Source organism: Crotalus tigris, unplaced genomic scaffold (genome assembly GCF_016545835.1).
Source record: "Crotalus tigris isolate CLP2741 ecotype Arizona unplaced genomic scaffold, ASM1654583v1 scf7180000017694.5664430, whole genome shotgun sequence".
Taxonomy (NCBI): Eukaryota; Metazoa; Chordata; class Lepidosauria; order Squamata; family Viperidae; genus Crotalus; species Crotalus tigris.
This window is the reverse complement of record NW_024096572.1, coordinates 3,540,941-3,562,500: the sequence shown is the minus strand read 5'-3', so window position 1 is coordinate 3,562,500 and position 21,560 is coordinate 3,540,941. Positions and strand designations below refer to the sequence as shown.

The following is a 21,560-nucleotide window of genomic DNA, read 5'->3' as shown; positions in this document are numbered from 1 at the left end:
TGTACTCAGCATATGCAGATTCCGACAGAAGTCATGATAACAAATGCAAATTTAGCATTCTAAGCCGAGGTTCTTCGGGAGTGGATTTTTCTTTTTTCAATCTTTTCCTTACCAATGCAGCGGGCGGTAGCCACAGTGTGCTGCTTTAAAAAGGACCAGGTATTGGGGGGCCTTTCCTAGAACTGGGCAGATGGACCAGCACTAGTCAGCTTTATGCTGCCTCATTTACTTAGTGTTTTGCAATCCTTAATGTGCACAGCTGGCAGCTGAATGCAGGTCTGATTCTAACAGTTTAGACATCTTTAGATGTAGCAGATGGAAAATTTTACACAAATAAAGTAGGAAAAAGTGTGCAATTAAGGTTCTTTTTTTAAAAAGGGGTGGGGGGAGAAAAAAATCTGTAGTTGCTCGATGCATCCTGTACTCCATTTGTGAAGATCCCCCTAAGTGGGTGGCCATCTTTTCAGAGTCCACATCCCTACCTTCATGGCACACTACATTTAACGCTGGACACATGCCCAATTCTAAACTTCTATTTTTGTTGAGTGTGAATGAAATACAGAATGCAGCAATCAGCAAAAATGGGATGATGGGAAGAGGGGTGAGGCCAGACTAATAATGTAATTGTATCAGCCTAGGACATTATGGTTGCATTCCAAGCTACTTAAGTCACAATGGTAAAATCTTTGGCAGGGCTTGTCCACCCCCTCCCCCCAAGATGTTCATTATTATGGGTTGTAAAGAAAATGAGTTGTTTTTTTTTTTTAAAAAAAAAAGTCTTATGGAATGTATCACTTTCTTAGATCTTGTAGACATGCCGTGGAAACCATAACACAAAATATGAGTTACTTACAATAACTAATTTTAATCCCATCTGCTAAGTATGACAACATTAGCATTTCCACTTAATTAAAAACACCCTTAAAGCAGCAATGTTTTAATCACTCCATTTTATTTACTCTCCTCTGGTGTCACTTATAATTGTAACTTTTTATTTTTTTTAATAATGAGAAGGGTTTTTTTTCTCTCTGCATCACACAAAAAAGTGCTGTCGATAATTAGCAGTCTTCTGTTATTACTAGACTCAGGTGTCACAACTGTGTCTCATCCTCATTACAGTAAAAAATTTCACCTATCAGATTCATTATTGCTAGATAATGCAACTGAGAGACTTAGCGGGCCCTCCAGAAAAGTAATTCAGCCAAGCAAAATTATCAGCTAATTATATTTAGAATCAGACGCCCAACAACTATTTGCAGATAAATTGTATGAATTGAAGGGAATAGATTTGAATATTAAGATTCATAGATTTAGCAGATGATTTGTTAATTGGAATATAAAGGTCATTTTAACAATGGAGTTAGAGGGCCTCTGTTGTTTCACCAGAGATACTTGGAATTAAGAATCAAAATAAAGGATAAGTGTAGTTGCCATGGTTTGAACTTAGCATCTACAAGTTTATTATAGAAAAATGTAACATTGCTTCTAAATTGCTACCAAAATTAATAGTCAGCCTATCTTCCACAACGCATAGACCAACTTCTGGATCCCATTCACATGTGTAAACTAATGGCTAATTTCCCATACAATTTCTCCTTATATATATATATATCCTAGGATTAATAGCAGATCACTCTTTGTTGAGCTTAGCTAGCATTTTTAACTGAGGTCTTTTTTCTTTGTTTCTTTTCTGAATGAAAGCTTGTGTTATACACTACATTTCATGATCTGTTTTCCCTAAATTCTCTAGGAATATATTGGCAGTTGTTTATTTTTGTATCAGTATGTAAGGTCATTTTCAAATAAAAGGATTAATTCCAAATCCTACCTTTTATCTGTCAATCTACATAAATATTGGATCCTGGTTTTATTACTTAGTGAGACAGAGAAAGTCCTTGCAAAAAAGTGTTTTAAAGATGACACCAACTGCTGGTTGGCCTGCTATTCTGTTTTAGGAAATGAAATAATAGAAAATTCACATTTTTTTCTTACATAATCTCACCATCTGAACTCTACTGAATTTTGTGTGGCTAACAAAATATTCCTTTAAATTCTCTGAAGAAAACTGATTAATGGCCAAAAAGTTACTACATCACACTGTGTATTTGTATTATACAAATGCCATATCAGGAGATGCAGTGGTTAGAATGCAATATTGCAGGCAGATGTTCGATCCTGACCAGCTCAAGGTTGACTCAGTCTTCCATTTTTTTTAAGGTAAGTAAAATGAGGACCCAGATTGTTGGGGCAAACTGCTGACATTGTAAACCACTCAGAGAGTGCTGTAAAGCAGAGTTCCCTAACATTTCCAGCTTTGTGGACTGGCGGGAGGGGGAAAGGGAATGGTTCTGTGCAAGCGGGCAGCAAGTAGGCATGCACAGCTCCATTTGCACAAGAGGTGTGTACATGTGCCTGCTGCTCACTTAAATGGAGCATGCTCGCTCACCCACTGCTTGTGCAAGTGAGGATGCACATGCGCACACTACCCAGGCATTTCCATGGCCCGGCTGTAAACCCCTCACGGCCCACTAGTGGGCCACGGCCCACAGGTTGGGGACCCCTGCTGTAAAGCACTAAGGAGTGGTATATCACTCTCAGTGCTAAGTGCTATATTTATAGATTTTGGATTGAACATCCTATCCAAGCTTCTCCAATTCCTGACAAGCATGATTGAGTAACAAACATGAGCAGCCATGGAAGAGGTGTGGAGAAGCATGATAATCCAAATAATCTCATGGAATTCTCTTTCAGTTTTGCAAGCTGCTTTCTTGCATTTAAGGATGTAGGATTGTATGTAATTGAAACCACTCTGCTGATGGAATGTTCATTAATTTCCTGGAAACTTAAATCAGTGGAACAAAAGAAAGATGGTTTTGTGTATGTTAATTCTCACTGCTTTTGCCTACTTCCCATGCTGATCTAAATAGGACTAAAGGGGTGAAATGCTCCCTTCCTCATAGCACTGACGGAACCCTCCACTACATCAAGAAAGCATCTAGTCTGCTAAATTAGCACCTGCTGGATACAAACTATAAACTTTGAAGCTGTCTTTATTTACAATTCAGTTAAGCTATAGATATTCCATTTCAAAAACAGAAGAAAAATCAGCTAAATTAATGTACACACAAAATACGTATCTTTTTTAAAAGGTAGAAGGAATGGTCGGAGAAAAAATCCACAAATGATTATATGGTCAAATCATGTTGAGACTAAGTTTTATCTTCAGCATTTTTGAAGAGAAAGTAGATACTGCATTGAGGGGGGGAAAATCAAGTCCTTTAATGTGTTGGATACTATTCATCCAACAAATAATTTATAAGATAAATTTATACAGGGTGGTTTCAAGTATAAAGTGTGGTTTCAGATTATTTTATAATTTATTTAAAGTATGGTTTCCACCTTGCTATGTAATTTCTGGCCAATAGAATTTCCAGTTTTGTGTATAAAGTTTTTTGTATACTAGATGAATAACCATTGTGCTGAACAATCACTGCCTGCAAATATGTGTTTGTACGTGCTATTATTTTCTAGCTTTTTCTATTGCTGTCGCCATTATTTTGCTGTTGCAATCCATTTGATCGTGGATGCCAGAGTGGTTGTGTCTCAAGCATGCTTCTCTGCCACAGGAGCAATAATAAGCTTGTAATTAGTCATTAAACGTTTATAGACCCATAAGTATAACTAAGTCTGTTCAAGTATACCTCCTCCAACTCTTTCAGGCAATGTCATTGTATTTCTTTACATGAATAAAAGAAGGACATTTCTGTGCCAGGCTAGCTCATGCTAAGGGGCTCCGTAACCACATTAATTTGGTGCAGATACATGTCATTTTGAAATCTATCTAGTGCAAAGAGTGTTGAGTATGGGAACAATTCCCCATCCTTATTTATGGTGCTAAATCTAAATCTTTCCCTCATTGGGCCTTACCCAGTGGAATGGGACAACTTGCCATGGCCAATTCAACAATTTTATTTAATTATTTAAAATAATTTAAAAAAATATTTTAATTTTTGTCATTCACATTTCATTTTGTCCTTCCCTTTGCATCCTTTCTTTAATGATTCTATTTCACCCTTTCTTTGATATTAGTGTAACTTTTGCTCCACTCAAAGTTGGTTGTGGCGAGTTATCCTAGACCGGGGGGTCCTCAAACTTGACCACTTTAAGACTTGTGGACTTCAACTCCCAGAATTCTCCAGCCAGTCCACAAGTCTTAAAGTGGCCAAGTTTGAGGACCCCTATCCTAGACCCTCACCCAGTGCCTGCACTTGAGGGTGTAGTTGTGATGTTCATTGATCCTAGAGAAACATCAGCTACTGAGCTAGTCTGCTTGCTGTGATACTTTGAGTCAATGCTGCTGGTTCTTGATAGTGTGCTGCAGAAGGAGAGGAAAAGTATTGCAGGTTCCTCACTCTTCTCCAGTTACCATAAAGAAGAACGGCCCATATTTGTATCCTGTGTCTATCTACTGCTTATATTTTTTTTAAAAAAAAAGTACGAAGCCTTTTAAAGAAAAAGAAAGCTTTGCTTTGATTTATTTAGCTAACAAAACATACGCTTACTGTTCCATTATATGCAATTTATGTGATCAATAAAATTATTATTATTTGTTTTTTTAAAAAAGAGCAACTATGGCATATAAAGAGATTATACTGATGCTGAGGGAATATGATTGTTGCAATCCAACTTCTGTGCTACTTGCCAGAAATACTCTTTGGGGCTCAGTAATGCAATAATAATAATACACAATCTGCATTCCCCTGTATTAGGATAGAAGCGGTGCATTGTGGCTGTTACCCCCTCTGTCCGAATTCTTTGGTCTATCCAGAAATATTTCCAGGTAGTATCCTATCTGTACGTTTCTTCCCCCCCCCTTTTAAGGGGGGAGGTATTTTAATTTATAATTAATTTGAAAATACAAAGTTTGAGTATAAACTTAGGCAAGAGCAATTGTTTATTTGGCAAGCGACCATGTTAGCGCTAAGGAATTTTTTAATGTGTTTTAATACATTAGACGAAGTTTATATTTACCATCTGTTCTTTCAAGATAACACAAAAGCTAGTTTTGAAATAGCATTCTTCATTGTTAGTATACATAGCCTTATAATGATAGATTTTATTAAAAAGGTCACTTTGTCTATGATAGCATGCAGATTTTTTCCCCCTTTTAATGATATTCAAAGGAAAAAAAATAGGCCTGAAAATCATACCAAATTACTTTAAACAATGTAATACTTAATAGTATGCAGTCCTGCTATGGGGTAACACTAATGTAGTACCAATTCTTTGGAAAAAAAAATCTCATCACTAAATGTCTCGTATATGCATTGTGTTACATTAATATAATGTATTTTAATCACCCAAAGGAGATGTCTAAACAGCACAACTACATAGCCTTATTTAGCATTAAACATCCTTGTGAGCTGAGGTAACCTTATAAAATCATGCTTAAATAATGTAAAACACGAGGCGGCACAGAGCAATATGCATTTTTAATTAGTAAAGTGACTAATATCGAGTGTGTGCTTTGAGGTTTTTGTTTCATTAAAAATGTATCTGTTTTTCCTGCAGCTGAATATCTGTATTCTACACCTGAACAGCTTATTAAAAGGCTTCAGAATTTTTGCAAGAGACCAGAGATTATAAGGAAACATCTTTATAAGGTATTTATTCAGAGCAAGCACACGATGCAGTCTTTTTTTAGTGGAAAAAAAAAGCAGAACCCACCCAACCCTCCTTCCAAAACAAGGAAGAAAAACAACAACAACAAAAAAAACCATTTAATTAACATCCTACTGTTTAAAGGAAACATGCTATGGAGGGATATTAGTTGTTATACTAACAAGGATTAATTACACTGGATGCCACTTGTATTAACCCAAGGTCTTATAAAATATGTGCACTTAGTATATGCTATACGCTTTGTCTTCTTTTTTAATTTATTGTTTTCTAAAGTGACTGTCCACCATACATGGACCCAAGAGGCTTATAAAAATGAACCTGGATTAATTTAATCCATTAGTTTAAAAGAAAAGAAAGAGAAGGGGAGAGAAATCCTACAATTATGTTAATAAGTGGAGCTTACTTTGTCCTATCAGATGATGACCCAGGTATATTTCCCCCTCTCCCTTTAACTTTTTTTGATTATTTCAGAGAATGCCTAATGCACTGCAATATGTCTGTCTGTCTGTCTGTCTGTCTATCTATCTGTACATACACACATATAAACACACACATATATAGTTATATATATTGTTATTTATTTGTATCCCACCTTTATTATTTTGACAAATAACTCAAGGTAGCAAACCTATCCAGCACACCTTCCTCCTCATATTTTTTCGCAGAACAATAATCCTGTAAGGTGAATTGGGCTGAGAGAATGACTGGCCCAAGGTCTCCCAGCTGGCTTTCATGGTTAAGGCAGGACTAGGAAACTTCCAGTCTCCCAGTTTCTAGCCTAGCCACTGTACTAAACTGGCTCTTTGTGCAAGTTCTGCCTCACTCAAACCACTGTAAATGAGTCCAGTTTGGTGCTTTACCTTTTAATGGCATTTTTAGGCTAAGTTCAGGAGAAAAAATCACAAGAAAAAGAGCAACCCTTTTCTCTTCCTGTTTTTAGCTTCCTATAGCAGTGAGTAACAGAAAGTAAGGCAGAACACACTAAAATATTATTATTTATTATTATTTGTTAAATTTATTTGCCACCTATCTTGCTGTGGGACTAGTCTAGGAGGCTTACAAAAAGAAACAAGGAAGAAAATGTCCAAAAAGATGTCCAAACGATTCTAGAACATTCATGCATGAAATCTGCAAGTCCCACATTGGATGTTTTTTTAGATTTCCAGAATGAATAAAAAGAGGAGGCAAAGATACAGGACTTCATGTTTTTGGAACATCATGATAAGGATATGCAACATGATGCCCAGGCACATTTCTCATATCCCAACTCTCCCTTTAAAAAACCTTTAAAAGGAAATGAAAACCCATCTTTGTTTATAAGGATGTCCATAAGCACTTCTTCATTGATTCTGACTGAAGTGGCAATAATGTGGGAACTAATCCAGATGGCAGAGATCAAGGACATCAGCTTGCCTTTTTGACAAATGCCTATTTCTGACAGGCTCTGTTCAATGTGGTTGCCGCTACCAGAGTCGGCCAGGTCCCTCTATGGCAGCCATTTTGCAGGTATACCCACAACAGTTTCTCAGATTACAGTAGTTTCTACTGACCCAAAATATTTTCCTCTTCATTTGCTACAATGTATAGATCTGCTGTAGCAAATAACATTGAAAAGTGTGGATGTTTGCATTACAAGTAGTCCTTGTTTAGCAACCAAAATTTGAGACTGACAACTCAGTCATTAATGAAGTGGTCACTAAGTGAAACCACAACTGTGCTTCCTTGCTTTATCTATATCTATCTATCTATCTATCTATCTATCTATCTATCTATCTATCTATTATATTTTTACGATGCCTGTCTCCCATACAATGTGACTCTGGATGGCTTATCATCTTTCTTCAGTTCTCCTGTGCTTTGCGAAGGTTATAAACATGAGAATTAGTCATAATGTTACTTTTTCATCTGCATCATAACTGCAAATGGTCACTAAACAAGGACTGCCTATATTGTGTGTGTGTGTGTGTGTGTGTGTGTGTGTGATTTTATCTGATTTCAATTCCCACCCCCCCACCCCCCGCGTACTCTTACATTATTTTACTATTGTGCGTCATCGCTGTATCTTTGCAGTGTTCATTCACTATCGATATCATTCTGAAATATAAAATTATGTCTCTCGAGGGTGGGGGCTTTCTCTTAGCTCCTCTTGGAAACTGTAGCAGAGGAGCCAAGCCATATTGGTACAGGGAGTCCTCTATTTACAATCACAATTGAGACCAGAATTTCCCTTGCTAAGCAAGGCGGTTCTGAAGTGAGTCATACCTGATCTTATGATTTTTTAGGCCACAGTTGTTGAGCAAATCAATGCAGCTGTTCAGTGATTCACACACTTCTTAAGCAGATCTGGCTCCCACCCCAACCCTAACGCTAACACCACCATCCTCGACTTTGCATATTGGAAGCCAGCTGGGGGGGGGGTGTCCGCAAATGACAATCACATGACCCTGGGACATTGCAGCAGTTGTAAATACTTGTCAGTTGCTAAATGCCCAAATTTTAATCATGTGATTGTGGGAATGCTGTGACAGTCATTAGCGCAAGGGCTAGTCATAAGGGGTTTTTTCAGTGCTGTTGTAACTTCAAAGAGTCACTAAAAACCAACGGTTGTAAGCAAAAGACTATCTGTAATGGGGTTTTAATATGCCCACTTTTGCAACTTGGGACCTCACCTGGCCCTTTTTCTCTCTGAGCTTATCTGAAATAAATTTGCAGTGAATATGATCTCAACGTATTTAATATTTTTGTTTCATTTTTGTCACCTTAAAAAAAATAAAAGTATAATTCAGCAGCAATTTTGCCATTTTGCACAGCTGAGGCTTTGGAGGAAGGATACAGGTTGTTTGGGGAAACAATGTGTGAAAATGTTCTTAATAGATAGTACTTTTCTGTGCTGCCCTTGAAGTCCATGCTTTTCCACACAGCAGTGTGTCTTGCTGTTTTATATTCTGCGGGGGGGGGAGGAGTGTCACATCTGCCTTTTGGAATCCTAGATGGCCCAGAAATAGAGTTGATTCTGCTGCTAATAAATATATGCTTGATAATACGACTGGGACACAATTCATCCCTATTCTGTTTAGGATAAATGCACAATTACATGCCTCCTCCCTTCCCCAAAAGGATTTCTGACTCCTCCCCTTAATATTTTTTGTAACTCCTCCATGCCCCCCTCCCCCCAGTGCCCCACATCTGTGCAAGTGAATGAAAATAATTTTGTTCTTTACACATGCAATTTTATGGGTGACCTAAGAGTGGACATTTATGTGAGGGCACACCAACAGGGAATATTGTTTCTGCAGGAAATGGTTAAACCTCAAGAAAAAAAAAGGAGAGAACCAAAAATGCAATTTAACACCCAATTTCAAGCTCATTATCTTTCATTGTCTATTAAGTTGGCAATGGTTCAGAAGGTAGCTCATAATAGTTTAAAATGCTGACTGAACACTTCCAGTGCTCAACATTACTCCTTGAGTCAATACTATCACATAGCTAGCTATACACGGAGAGAGAAAAAATAACTTAATTTTTTTTACCTTGACATTAGTTCTTTCTGTAACTGCAGTTAGACAGTTTTGTTTCAGACAGCTTGCTTGCTTCATGGCTGGGGGCTAGAGTCTTTTGCGTTCCATTTTGCGTTCATTATGGACTGGAGAGTATTAACGAGTGTGATTTCCAAAAAGTGGGGCCGAAAAAACAGATGCCCTTTGTGCAAGTTCCAGTAAGTAAAATGCTTCATTGGCTACAAGTGTCTCTGGGGAAAACACACTCCTTGCTAAATTATATCCAGGCAGTGTTACCTGGCACGATCACCACAGGTTCATCATGTCTGATGGGTGCAAATTACTCCTAATCTAATCCTGGGGATCCCTGTATAGTATCTGTGGACCTCTGTGGTTCTGTCTCCAGAAGAAAATCCCACATTTATGGGCGGAACTGAACTTACCATTAGACATTAGACCTACCTGAGAGAGCTTTTAAGGCAGGGTTCGCCAAACTTTAAGACTTGTGGACTTCAGCTCCCAGAATCCCTCAGCCAACCATGGTGGCTGGGGAATTCTGGGAATTGAAGTTCACAAGTCTTGAAGTTGCCAAGTTTGGAGACCCCTGTTCTAAGATAAGAGAAGCTTGGTGAGATAGAAGAATAGCCATCCCAACCCATGCTATTTGTAGGCAGACAGGCCATCAGCCTACCAACTTGCATTCTACCAAGACAGGGAAGACAGTGTCTCTCCCAGTATTCCTTAACCACGTTCACTCTATTGATGTTGTATTTTTCTGACCCAGACAGTGGTCAATTATTTTTCATATAAATGAGATATGATGTCAGGACCCAAACGGTGGTCCTTGTGGGGCCTTCCCTCTTATGGAACAGCTTGTTCCCCAAGGAAAAGTTGGCCCTCACTATCATGGCCTTCCAGAGGTTAGTAAAAACATCTCTGTTCCAGAAGGCTTAAATACTATAGACCATCAGTACATTAACAATTTATGACACCTACGTTACCATCCTAACATTTTACTTTTGTAGTATCGTTATTGTATTATGAATGTCTGTACTCCACTTACAGTTCATCTGGACGGAGACAGTAGAAAATTGCATAAATAAATAAGGTACCCATATTTCCCCCACATGCAAATGTTCTTCAAACGGCCACATTTGCTTCTTAAATGCTTTTATAAATTTTGCAAAAAGCTTATAGGTCTAGCTGCAGTGTTTTACTCTCTTCCTAATTGTAGTTTTAAGTGCAAGTCCAAACCAATGAAACTGGGACTTAGTCTTGCTGTCGGTTTGGCTGAAACTGGAGAAAGACACTCCTGCAGCTGGGGCACAGCTCTTTCTTTTTCTACCAGAATTAGCTGGAGTTTCAGTGAAATGCAAAACTCAGAAAACAAATGGGAGTGTTTCACTTTGTAACATATACAGTTTAGTCAATGATTTCATAGAAAGATGTTTTATCTTTATGGTTTCTCATTTTCAATGTCAGTCAGTCATCCCAAGCAACAAACAAGCAATTATTGGGTGATTTGAAAAAGCAAAGTAGAATTAGATTTGGTTAGGACTTGGATAGAAGACCACCAGGAAGCTCTAAGGTTGTAGGTTGGAGAGAAAAGATGAAAGCCTATCTTAGAAAAAAGCAGTATTAAGCCGCTTCTGTATCATAACAAGAAAACTGTATGGAGACATCCATGAAATAACTAGAGACGAGACCTCCTTTTCTTTTAGCAACAAGATTGAACTCCAGTACAAGTGAGTGTTTGGGAGATGATTCCTACCTGGGCCAAAACAATTTGAGAAAACTATTGGATATGCCAATGTTGGTTATGTAAAGAATCATTATGAACCACAGAAGGAGTATCAAGAAATCCATAGGAAATGGACAAATCCTTCTGCTCAAGTGGCGGTTGGTTGTCCTCTCGAAAGAGACCCTGATGTCATCTCTCGAGTTCTACTGGCATTAAGTGCCTTCTGTTCTTTTAGCTTCTTTGGGTCACATTTTTTTCCCACATCTTTGCCTCTGTCACCCCCTTCCCCTCCCCCCCCAATTCTTTGGTGTTTACGTCTTTGCCTTCCCCCTGGAAAATTTCAGTTCTCTCGTCTTCTCTGATGCATTTCAGTGATGCAGTGCTTTCCTCCACTCCCTTCCCTTTCTCCCTCAAGAAGAAAACAAGCTTGCACTTGCAGCAGGTGTCATTTGAATCTGCCTAAGGCAGGAAGACAAACAAACACACACACACACACACACACACACACACTTTCTCAGGTTAATGCTTCCCTCGCAACCCATCTTTGTTTGCAACCTTCCGTACCAACCGCCATATCCAAATTTCGTTGCAAAACTTCCCTGCTTGCAAGATCTCTTGCAAGAAGCTGCTGTTCTTTTCTTTCTTAAAAGGAAATAGGAGAAAAAGAAAATGAAAGGAGTAAAAAGAAGTCTTCATGCTCTCTGGAAATTGAATTCCAACTTATATGAGCCTTTAGAGCTGCATCACCTATCTCAGCAAGAACAATCAGAGATTGAGGCATTCATTCAGAAGTCAACCTTCAAGGCAAGCAGTTAGGAGCCAGCCACCAGCAGCAGACAGTCAGCAGTCTCTCACCTTCCTTGGCACTTGAGTCTGTAGGGCTCTTCTAATTTCCTTGCCAAATTCCCCTTTGCGTCCCCTATTTGTTTGCTTTAAAAGATAGGCAATTAAACTAGGAAGCTGCCTGTTTTCTAGTGAGATTTATCCTCATGTTGCTTGATATAACGAGAACAAAAGGTAACCATGGCTAATTTCTGTTTCTGATCTCTTGTTTAACTTTCATCTCTGAATTAAACAGTGGTCACCAACCAAACACAGGCCAAAACTGGGTCTGCTTAGATTTAGTTGGATGCATCCTGTGCCTTAGGGCTATGCTTGGAAAAAGCAGATTATTTAATAGAGACAGCAAGAAATGTGTAGTCCACAATAGAAGCACCTGAATTTGCATCAAATTGTTTATCCTCTCTCTCTCTCCCTCTCCCCTCTCCCCTCTCCCCTCTCCTCTCACTCTCTCTCCAAATAGTAATAAAAGTATTAGTAGAAGGAAAACAAGGCAGAGCACAGAGCAGGACAAGATGGGGGGGGGGGGGAGAAACAGAAATGAACCGTCAGTCCTTGGAGAGAGCCTGAAGGCAGACTGCGTTCAAATGAAGCCTTTGCTTCTTTTGGTCCTGTGAAAGAGCTGCTTAAAGCATCACAGCCAACAAAGGGAAAATGTGGATTGTACTACACTGACATTCCATTTTCAGTTTAACTGCAGGTCTGAGAAATACAGACTGGGTTTGCAAAATGCAGTTAGCCAGGTCTGTTAAGGACTTAAGACTGCATGCACGTGTTTGATAACTCAGTGTATTCATCGAAGTAACCAGTCAGAGAGTTGGATTGTATTTGTGCAGTCTTTCATTTGTCTTTCACCATATTGTTTTCAGCTCCCTTGGGATCCTCCGACTTTAGCCCAAAGAGAAGGTTTAGCTGAGCATTAAGTTACACTCAGAGGTACAGTAGGAAGTAATGCTGCCATAGTGAGTAGCAGAACCTTCAATATAAAAGCAAGGACATCAAACTTTCTATTTCAAAACTATATGGGGAGTACCAGCTTCCAGCATCCTTCTGGGAGGGAATTAAAACTGGCTGATGAGTTAGAAACATTGGAAAAAGAGCATCGGAGCACATAGGGGAATAGGGTAAGAGTGGAATCTTTTGAGTCCCTGGATCATGGCAGGATGGGGAGAGAGATATAAAATAGTGATGTTTTTTTTTTTTACAAGAGAGAATTATTTAATTTTGCAGAAAAGATATTAACAGGAGACTATAGAAGGCACTGGTGACCTCTTTCCTATTGTTTAATTCAGCAGATCTATAGCAAGCGTGCTTTTTAATTTCATCCCATCCCATCCCATCCCCAAATCCCCTCCAGATTTCTAGGTTGCCAGAATGGGAATGCTCCATTTTGCAGTTGGGAGTAGGTGGTTAGAGGCTGAAAGTAAAACAGTGGATTATATTTATGCCATCATTTGTCACAAAGGGCAGGTAACCTTATTAATAGTAACTTCTATTTTTCACTATTTCCCCTTTCCCTTAAAACTGACTTTACATAACCCTGTCATTCAGTACTGGTTACTGCTTCCTAGGCACCAATATAAATTCCCTGCCTTTTATTTTTTCAGAGTGACTTATCTTACATTCATCTTGAGGTGGTCAACCAGGCCTATTTGCCTCTACGTGAGGCCTTAAAAAGGGACCGAGTGGGGAAGAGAAGAAGAAAGGGAAAAGGCTGTGTGATAATCTAGAATAGAGTAGAATGGAATGGAACGGAACGGAACGGAATGGAACAGAACAGAATAGAATAGAATAGAATAGAACTGGAAGGGACCTTGGAGGTCTTCTAGTTCAGCCCCCTGCTCAAGCAGGAGAACTTATACCACGTGTAGGCAATCTTGGCTCTTTTATGACTCGTGGACTCAGGAATTCTGGGAGTTGAAGTCCACAAGTCATAAAAGAGCCAAGGTTGCCTACCCCTGACCTATACCGTCTCAAGACAGGTGAATGTCTAGTCTCATCTTAAAAATCTCCAGTGATGGAGCGCCCACGATTTCTGGGCGTAAGCTGTTCCCCTGGTTGAGTGCCCTCACTCTATTTACTAACAGAAGAAAGAGGAATTTCGGATAGCCATGTCCAGGAAAAGAGCCTTCTCTGCCCTGGCTCCTGCCCTTTGAAATACCTTACTCCAGACATGTCAAACACAAGGCCCAGGAGCTGGATGCGGCCCACAAAGTGGTTTCATGTGGCCCGCGAAGCCATCCTGGAAACAGTGAGGGGACGGCCCCCTCTGCCTTGGCCCTAGCCCAAGCCAGCCAGGAGCCAATGTACAATTTTGTGATGGCCATCTATGCTGAAACGCATTCAGTCTTAGCTCCGTAAGCCCCCCCCCCCCGGTTGCATGGCCTGAGAGGAACAGTGCGGTTTCTCCAGTGGACCATGCTATGGCACTTGCCCTGGTCCCACCCCCTTCTGCCAGAGACCCTCATATCCCACTCCTGCCCAGGCCCCACAGGCACCCTTGACACGAACGATGTAGAGCTGGCCACAGCCACCCAGTAGGCCACACCTACTCCATCCACGCCCATTCAATAGGCTGCACCCACCCTGGCCACACCCACCCAGCCCCCTGAGGGCAACCACAATGCTGATGCGGCCCTCAATGAAATTGAGTTTGACACCCCTGCCTTACTCCCTGAGGTGAGATTGGCTTCCACCCTTCTGATTTTTCGTAAGAGCCTTAAGACCAGTTGGCTTGAGGACCCAAAGGGGAAGCTTCATACTGAAGGTTGTTGACTAATTAAAACCTAATCCCATCCCTGCTCCCCGTGTGTCCGGCTCCCTCCTTTGCTATCTGATCTTAATGATTTTATCTACTGTGTTATTTTATAATTGATGATTTTAATGTTTTTTAATGCTTTTATGTTGTAAGCTGCCCAGAGCCATTGGATACGAGATAGGCGGAAAATTTCATAATAAATAAAAAATAAAAACAGAAGCAACCAATGGAATTAAGATGGCATAAAAGCACCTCTGCATAGCGTAAGAGGAAGAACGGGAAGGACACAGGTGAAGTCCTCTGGAGGAGCATTCCTTAGATAGGATTATGAGAAAACCTGCTCCCTGAACACCTGTATCTTTCCATTTATAGATGCACCCAAATGTTGCTGATAAACAAACCTTCTGCCATTTTGGGCTTGGAGTAAGGGAAAGAAATCACCCCATGATTATAGATTGATCCCACAAATGATGTTGTGGGCACTGCTGGTGATAAATTTTGTACAAATGTGCATAGCATTAAATCAGTGGTTCTCAACCTTTCTAATGCCGTGACCCCATAAAACAGTTCCCCATGTTGTGGTGACCCCCAAGTGGGTGTGGCCACCAATAAGAGGGAGTACGACAGCTAGGGAAAAGGGAAAAAAATGGTGGACAGCATGGTTTGGCGACCCCCGTGAAATGGTCATTTGACCCCAAATGGGGTCCCGACCCACAGGTTGAGAACCACTGCATTAAATGAACCGGCACCATTAACTTACTTGCTAGGAAGTGGGCCCCATTACCTGAAACATTATGTAAGACTTTATTCAGACAGAATCAAGATTATAGACACAGATAGTAAAAACACACAGAGAAAGGATTGAATTAGATACCGAAGAAGAAGGCTTAGAAAAGCAAAAGGAGAGAACAAAGAATTCCTGAGACTTAACACTGAAGGTGAATTGAGAAGATAAGGAGGATAAAGAAAGAATTGTAGACAATTACCTTCAAGACAATTCTGGAAAAAAAGGCAGGGCAAGGAGAAGACTTGCCATCTTTTGAAGGAACCCATTGTACAAGGTCAAAACTCATAAGGACATAGGCTCTTTTGTGCTGGCATTGGTCCATCAAGAGATAGATAACCTTTACTGTCATTTTTTTTTTTTTTACTGTGGGCACAATGGCACACATTCAAAATGAAATTTAGTTGCTTGCTCTCAAAGTATACACATACATAACACACATTTAACCATACTATATACAACATATGTATAGACCTACACCGTTACACACAGTATAAGTAACATATAAATATTAATCACTGTCCATCTTGAATACATAACGGAAGGAGGAAGCTTTAGACTTCACAAAGTTAATAATGTATGGAACAAAACTATAACTGAATCTGGATATTCTGCTTCGGATACCACAGAGCCTCCTCCCAGAAGGTAACAAGGAAAACAGGTCGTGAAGAGGATGTGTAGTGTCCTGGACAATCTTAAGGACCCTGCTCAAGCAACACTTCTGTGCTATGTCCTGGATGGAAGGGTGGGAAGTGCCAATGATCTTTTCAGCTATCCTCACCACTCTCTGCACTGCCTTCCTGTCTGATGCAGTGATGCTTCTAAACCAGACTGTGATGCTGTATGACAGGATGCTGTCGATCGTCCCTCTGTAGAAAGTGCTAAGGAAAGGGGAAGGAAGATGTGCTTTTTTCATGCGATGGAGAAAATGTAGGCACTACTGTGCCTGCTTCACCAGTGTCGCTGTTGAGCGACCAAGCCAGCCTACTCGTTAACTGCACACCCAGGAATTGGATGCTGGTAACCATCTCCACAGGTGAATCATTAATGCACAGAGAAGTATAGCTGTGCCTGCCTTTTCTGAAATCGACACTGATCTCTTTTGTTTTTCCAGTATTTAAAACTAGGCTGTTTTCCTTACACCAGTTCACCAAAATCAACCTCCTTGCAGTAAGCATCCTCATTGTCATCATGAATAAGGCCCACTACTGTTCTATCATCTGCAAACTTCATAATATGGTTGGTGGCAAACCTAGCACAACAGTCATGGGTCTGCAGGGTGAACAGCAGTGGACTTAGGCCGTAGCCCTGAGGAGAACCTGTGCTCAAGAAAATGATGTTAGAAATATTTGTTCCAACTCGCACATACTGAGGTCTGTTGGTAGGAAAATCAAGAATCCAGTTGCACAAAGGCCCAGTTTGTCTACTAGATGCTGAGGAATGATTGTGTTAAATGCCAAACTGAAGAGCAACTGCAGCAGCTCTCCAAGTTTTCAGGTTAGAGTTTTGCTACTCATATCTGAGGATGCCAGGGATTCTTGACCTCTGCCCCTCCCCCATCTCACGTAACCATCAGCTTATCTTGTTCTATGCCATCTTTTTCTCCCAGGTCACAGTCTATAATCAAGGCCACAATACATGTATGCAGGGAGCAGATAAACTGAATCACAGATCAGAATTGAAGACAATTCATCTTAGCATAGGTTTTCTTGATTTGGCCTAAATGACATGTGAGTAGGGAGATATGGATTGCAGTATTGCCAACTTATCCTCTTCGCATAAAAGGCTGCTAAGGGGAAATGGTGATTTATGTTTGGATCAGGAAATTGAATGAGGGAAAGGTTTTGATCCTTTATTCTAAAGCTATGTCCACCCATCTCTATCCAATTTGCTGTTAGTTATAGAAAAGGAAAGACATTCCAAATGGCTACCTCTCTGTCTTTCTCTGTCTTCCATAATAGTCCCAACAGATTTGGAAAGTGGATGATTTGAATTAGGGTACCAATAGGTGAGAAGAGGATTAATCCTTTTCCATTTCTTTTAAACAAAGAACAAGGACGTTAGAAGATCCTATTCCCCTTTTCCCATATGGTGTCCCGTCTGACCCTTGGCCTACCTGGCAAAATTATCATGTTGCTTTTAAGTATTCAGTTCTTATCTAACAGAAAGGCTGACCTGTTTGTAAAGATCAGTTAATGTAATGGTTCCAAATCAACATGTATTGCCCTTAATGAATAGTAAGGCATTAACATAGGTGCTGCTGTATCCTACTGATCTGTGTACTATAACAAAATAAAACCAGAGATGTCTGCCGTTGTTAAAACGAGCTTATTCCAGAAAAGTAAATGAAACTGATAGAATGGGTGATAAATGTTTTGGGTTGGTTTTTTTATGGGAAAGGTGATTGCCAATATAGATTGGTGACCCAACGCCAGTAAAATGTGTTCCTTTTGTTCTGGGATCCAATGCAAACCTCTCCCTCCCTCCCTCCCTCCCTCTATGTATGTATGTATGTATGTATGTAGAATATGTTTTTTTCTGTCTGTTTGATCCTGCTTTCAGCCTGCTCTTAACCATTAATAATTCACATTTGTGAGTCCAAATAAAGTTGTGCTAAATCTCTGAAGGGCTGGGAATTTTTTTGCACAAGAATAAAGGATCAAAAGGAGAGAAGGTACAGAACGAAATAATCTGGCGTGTTCTCCAAAGCTTTCCTGGTTTCAGGTGAAGTTTACCAAGAGCTATAGTCCAGTCTCACAACAGTTAAGCAACAAAAGCCTCTCCTTTTACTTTACGAAACTTGGGACCGAGTCCCTATACCTTCATCTAAGGATTTTATTTACATTGGTATTATGGTGGTATTTATATTATCCATGTGATTTTTATGGGAGAATTTCTGAATCGGACACAACTGCGCATCTATATATTAATCAAATATTTGACATTGCAAAAAGGAAAAGAAGCTCTGTTTTATTTTTCTGTCTCTTCTCTCTTTCTCTCTGTCTGTCTCTTTGTTCTCACAGGGTGAAACATCTCAGTTTTCTTGGGCAGCACTCCATGGTAAATTCAGGTCTCTCCTCACAGCAGAGCCCAGAGAAGATTTGTGACAGATGGGGCGAAGTCACAAACTTGCAGCCGAAAGCAAAAACGGGGGGGGGGGAACTTTCCAGTGTGTGTGTGTGTGTCCATATTTACCTGATCCGAGCGAAAGAGGAAAAGTTGCAGAGGAAGCTCAACCTGGCTGCTTGTCATAGCTGACACAGAGCCATCTGCCACAAACCTGTGGCAGCTTCAGATCTCCGATCCCTGCCACCACTCCGGCTCAAATTAAATGCAGATTCCCAGAGACGTTACGATGGTTACACATGTCCTCGGCATCACAGGCAGGAGACTGAAAAAATAAATGTGGCCTGTTGTTTAACTCTGCTCATGTATCCCATATGTGATGCCACATTGAATTTCCGGTGGAATTTGTTTGTATCCTTTGTACTGGATGACACGGAGCCTGTGTGCTTTCTCTTGGCCGACGAGATGGCAGCCAAGATTGCAACTTCAAACATTTGCTGCTTGGCCAGCTTTCTACCTAGACTGCCAGGTTATCCTTGCAGCCTCGTTGCGTCCTCCAAGGGCCACAGGGTCTCGAAGGAGGACCGGTGCTCCCTGTCCAACCCACCCACCCTGACTAATTGGGCAGATCTCTAGGAATTATGGCGAGGTGGAGGCTGCTTTTTTTTGCACTTCTTCCCACCATCTCTTCCTCCTCTTCTCCCCCTTCCTCCTTTTGCAAATTAATGACTCCATGGTACTGGTGCTTTTAAGTGGAGGTATTAATAAGGGGGTCTGGCAGGTGATCCATGATTCCCAGAGTTGCATTTGCATTTAATTAATCTTAAAGAAAGCTGGAAGATAAACAGCTGTAATTCAAACTAGCATGGGAAATATGCTATATGGTGCCATCTATCCAATGAAATAAAAGGTTGGAGACTTGCTTTATTTCCTGTCAAGCCCGGTGAACAGGCAGACATCAGAATTGTTCCATGGGGGCAGAATTCAAGGATTTGTGTGCTTCCCCCCCCCTTCCTATTTTGTTATTAAGTAGAAGGGATGGGAATGAGAAATTTGTACTTCCACAAATGGGAGCTTTTCATTATAAATAGATTGTACAATGATGGAGCAACTGCATTTGTTGATGTTAGATGCTCCAAAATTTCAAATGTGCTATATCTATTTTTTAATAAAGTACCCCTTGATGTTTTTACTTAGCATATTCCATTCAGGTATAGATACATGCATTTATTGGTATATTTCAGAAGGTCACAAAAGGTACTCACATGAGCCCCGGACTGCAACCATCATAAAAACAGGCCAATTATAAAGCATCCAAATTTTGATCACATGACTAGGAGAACCAGTTATAAGTATGAAAAATGGTCATAAGTCATTTCAGTGCTGTTAAACGGTTACTAAACAAATGGTTCCAAGTTAAGGATTACCTATATTGTATTTCTACCTTAAACCTCAGTTAATGACCTACATTTAGTCTGTGGCTAAATATAAAAGTTATAGGTATCAGATACACTAAAGTTGAAGTTGTCAGCATTCCTGGATTATGTATGGTAATGTAAACTGTTTAAAAGATTATCCATCTTGTTAGAGGTGTTGTATCAAACCAGGTATCTTGTCTTTTGTTTGCTTCTTTTTCAGTCTTTAAAAAAAAATTCCAAGTATTTGTGCCTTCTCCAATAACGCTTATCTTTATAGCATGTGTCCAAAATTTTTAAGCTTTAACTACATTATCAGTGTTGTTCTTTCACCTTCAGTGAGATTCCGTCTGCCCATCAATGTAGTGTCTGAGGTTGTTCAAGTTTCTCGCGGCAATATTAATTTTTATTTCTATTTCTTCATCTAGCATTTTTCATAATACATTCTGTTTAAGCCAAATAAGTAAGGGGATGATATAAACCCTTAGTGTGCTCCTTCAGGCCAAATTAAATATGATGAAATTCTCTTGCTTTTCCCAGTTTTCTGTCGGAATTTAGCAATGTAATCTGCAGTGCCCCAGAATGCAGCTTGAACATCTGGTAGTTCTCATTGCAGATACTGCTGAAGTTTGGAATGCAGGATACTTCCAGTCTCAGTACTTAAGTAATTCTGAACATACTCTAGTAGAAGATGAGCCAAACTGTTTATTCTCTTGCCTATTTAAGAAGTAATAATAATAATTGAGAAGACAGCATTAGAAAGCAAATGTCCCCTCTGCAAAGATCCTGAAGAAACTGGATCACTTACTGCTGAAGGAAATCATAAAATAGAAAGAACTGCAAAGAGAAGTAGAACAACTGTGGCAAAAGAAAGCAAAGATAGTACCAATACTAATATGGGCCTTGAGTGCAATCCCAAACTGTCTGAAGCCTCACTAGAAGACCATTGGCATTGGCAATGTCTCCATCAGTCAATTGCAGAAGGCAGCTTTACTTGGAATGACTTACATCCTGCAACAATACCTTTAATACCATCAAACATCAACATCTACTTGCAACTTTTGTGATGGGCAGGCTTCATTATGTTTATAAGTTAAGGACTACCTGTAATAATAGGCATCTTGGCTGCAATCCCAAAACATCTGATTTATTTCGAACATCTTATATCCTGTGATGATACCATTAATACCATCAAACAATAACATCTGCCTTTCCCAGGTCCTTGGGAAAGACTTGACAGATGGATAAAAATGCCAAAACCAGTCTAAACATCTGGCTGACTGTGCGGCCAGCCACAATAATGTACTGATCGTATTTATGGACCATTTTGAAATAATGCAGGATCAAAGCACGTACAAGAATATTGTGATTAGTACAATAATTGTGATACAGCATTGAAGCAAAGTTGAAAAACAATATGAAAACCAGTGAATAAAATAGAACAGCCATGTATATTGAAGAGGCTGCCATAATCGTTAAAATATTTCGGACCCAGAAAAATATGGCATACTTCATTTAATCCTCCAGGGAAAGATTGAAGGCAAAGAAGGTCCAGGCAGAAGAAGAACACCATGGCTTCAAAACTTGAACACTAGGCGCTATCTAACAAAATGAAATTCAATGGTGAAAAAAGTAAGGTTCTACATTTAGGCAAGAAAAACCAAATGTACAGGTATAGTATAGGGGGTGCCTTGCTCAACAGTAGTAACTGTGAGAGGGATCTCAGAGTCATAGTGGACAATCACTTTAATATGGGCCAGCAGTGTGCTGCAGCTGC

At 39.9% G+C, this 21,560-nt stretch overlaps 1 protein-coding gene across 7 annotated transcripts in view; it reads left to right on the top strand.

Moving 5' to 3' along the window:
* The window catches only part of GTDC1 (glycosyltransferase like domain containing 1), a 269,468-nt gene extending 249,910 nt beyond the window's left edge, over positions 1 to 19,558 (top strand). For all 7 annotated transcript variants that reach the window (XM_039338239.1, XM_039338236.1, XM_039338242.1 and 4 more), the window contains 3 exons: positions 4,770 to 4,840; positions 5,572 to 5,663; positions 18,326 to 19,558. In XM_039338239.1, coding sequence (XP_039194173.1) covers positions 4,770 to 4,840; positions 5,572 to 5,663; positions 18,326 to 18,409 — 247 coding nt within the window. In that variant the 3' untranslated portion in view covers positions 18,410 to 19,558. The remainder of the gene's footprint in view (positions 1 to 4,769; positions 4,841 to 5,571; positions 5,664 to 18,325) is intronic.
* The last annotated feature ends 2,002 nt before the right edge of the window (positions 19,559 to 21,560 follow it).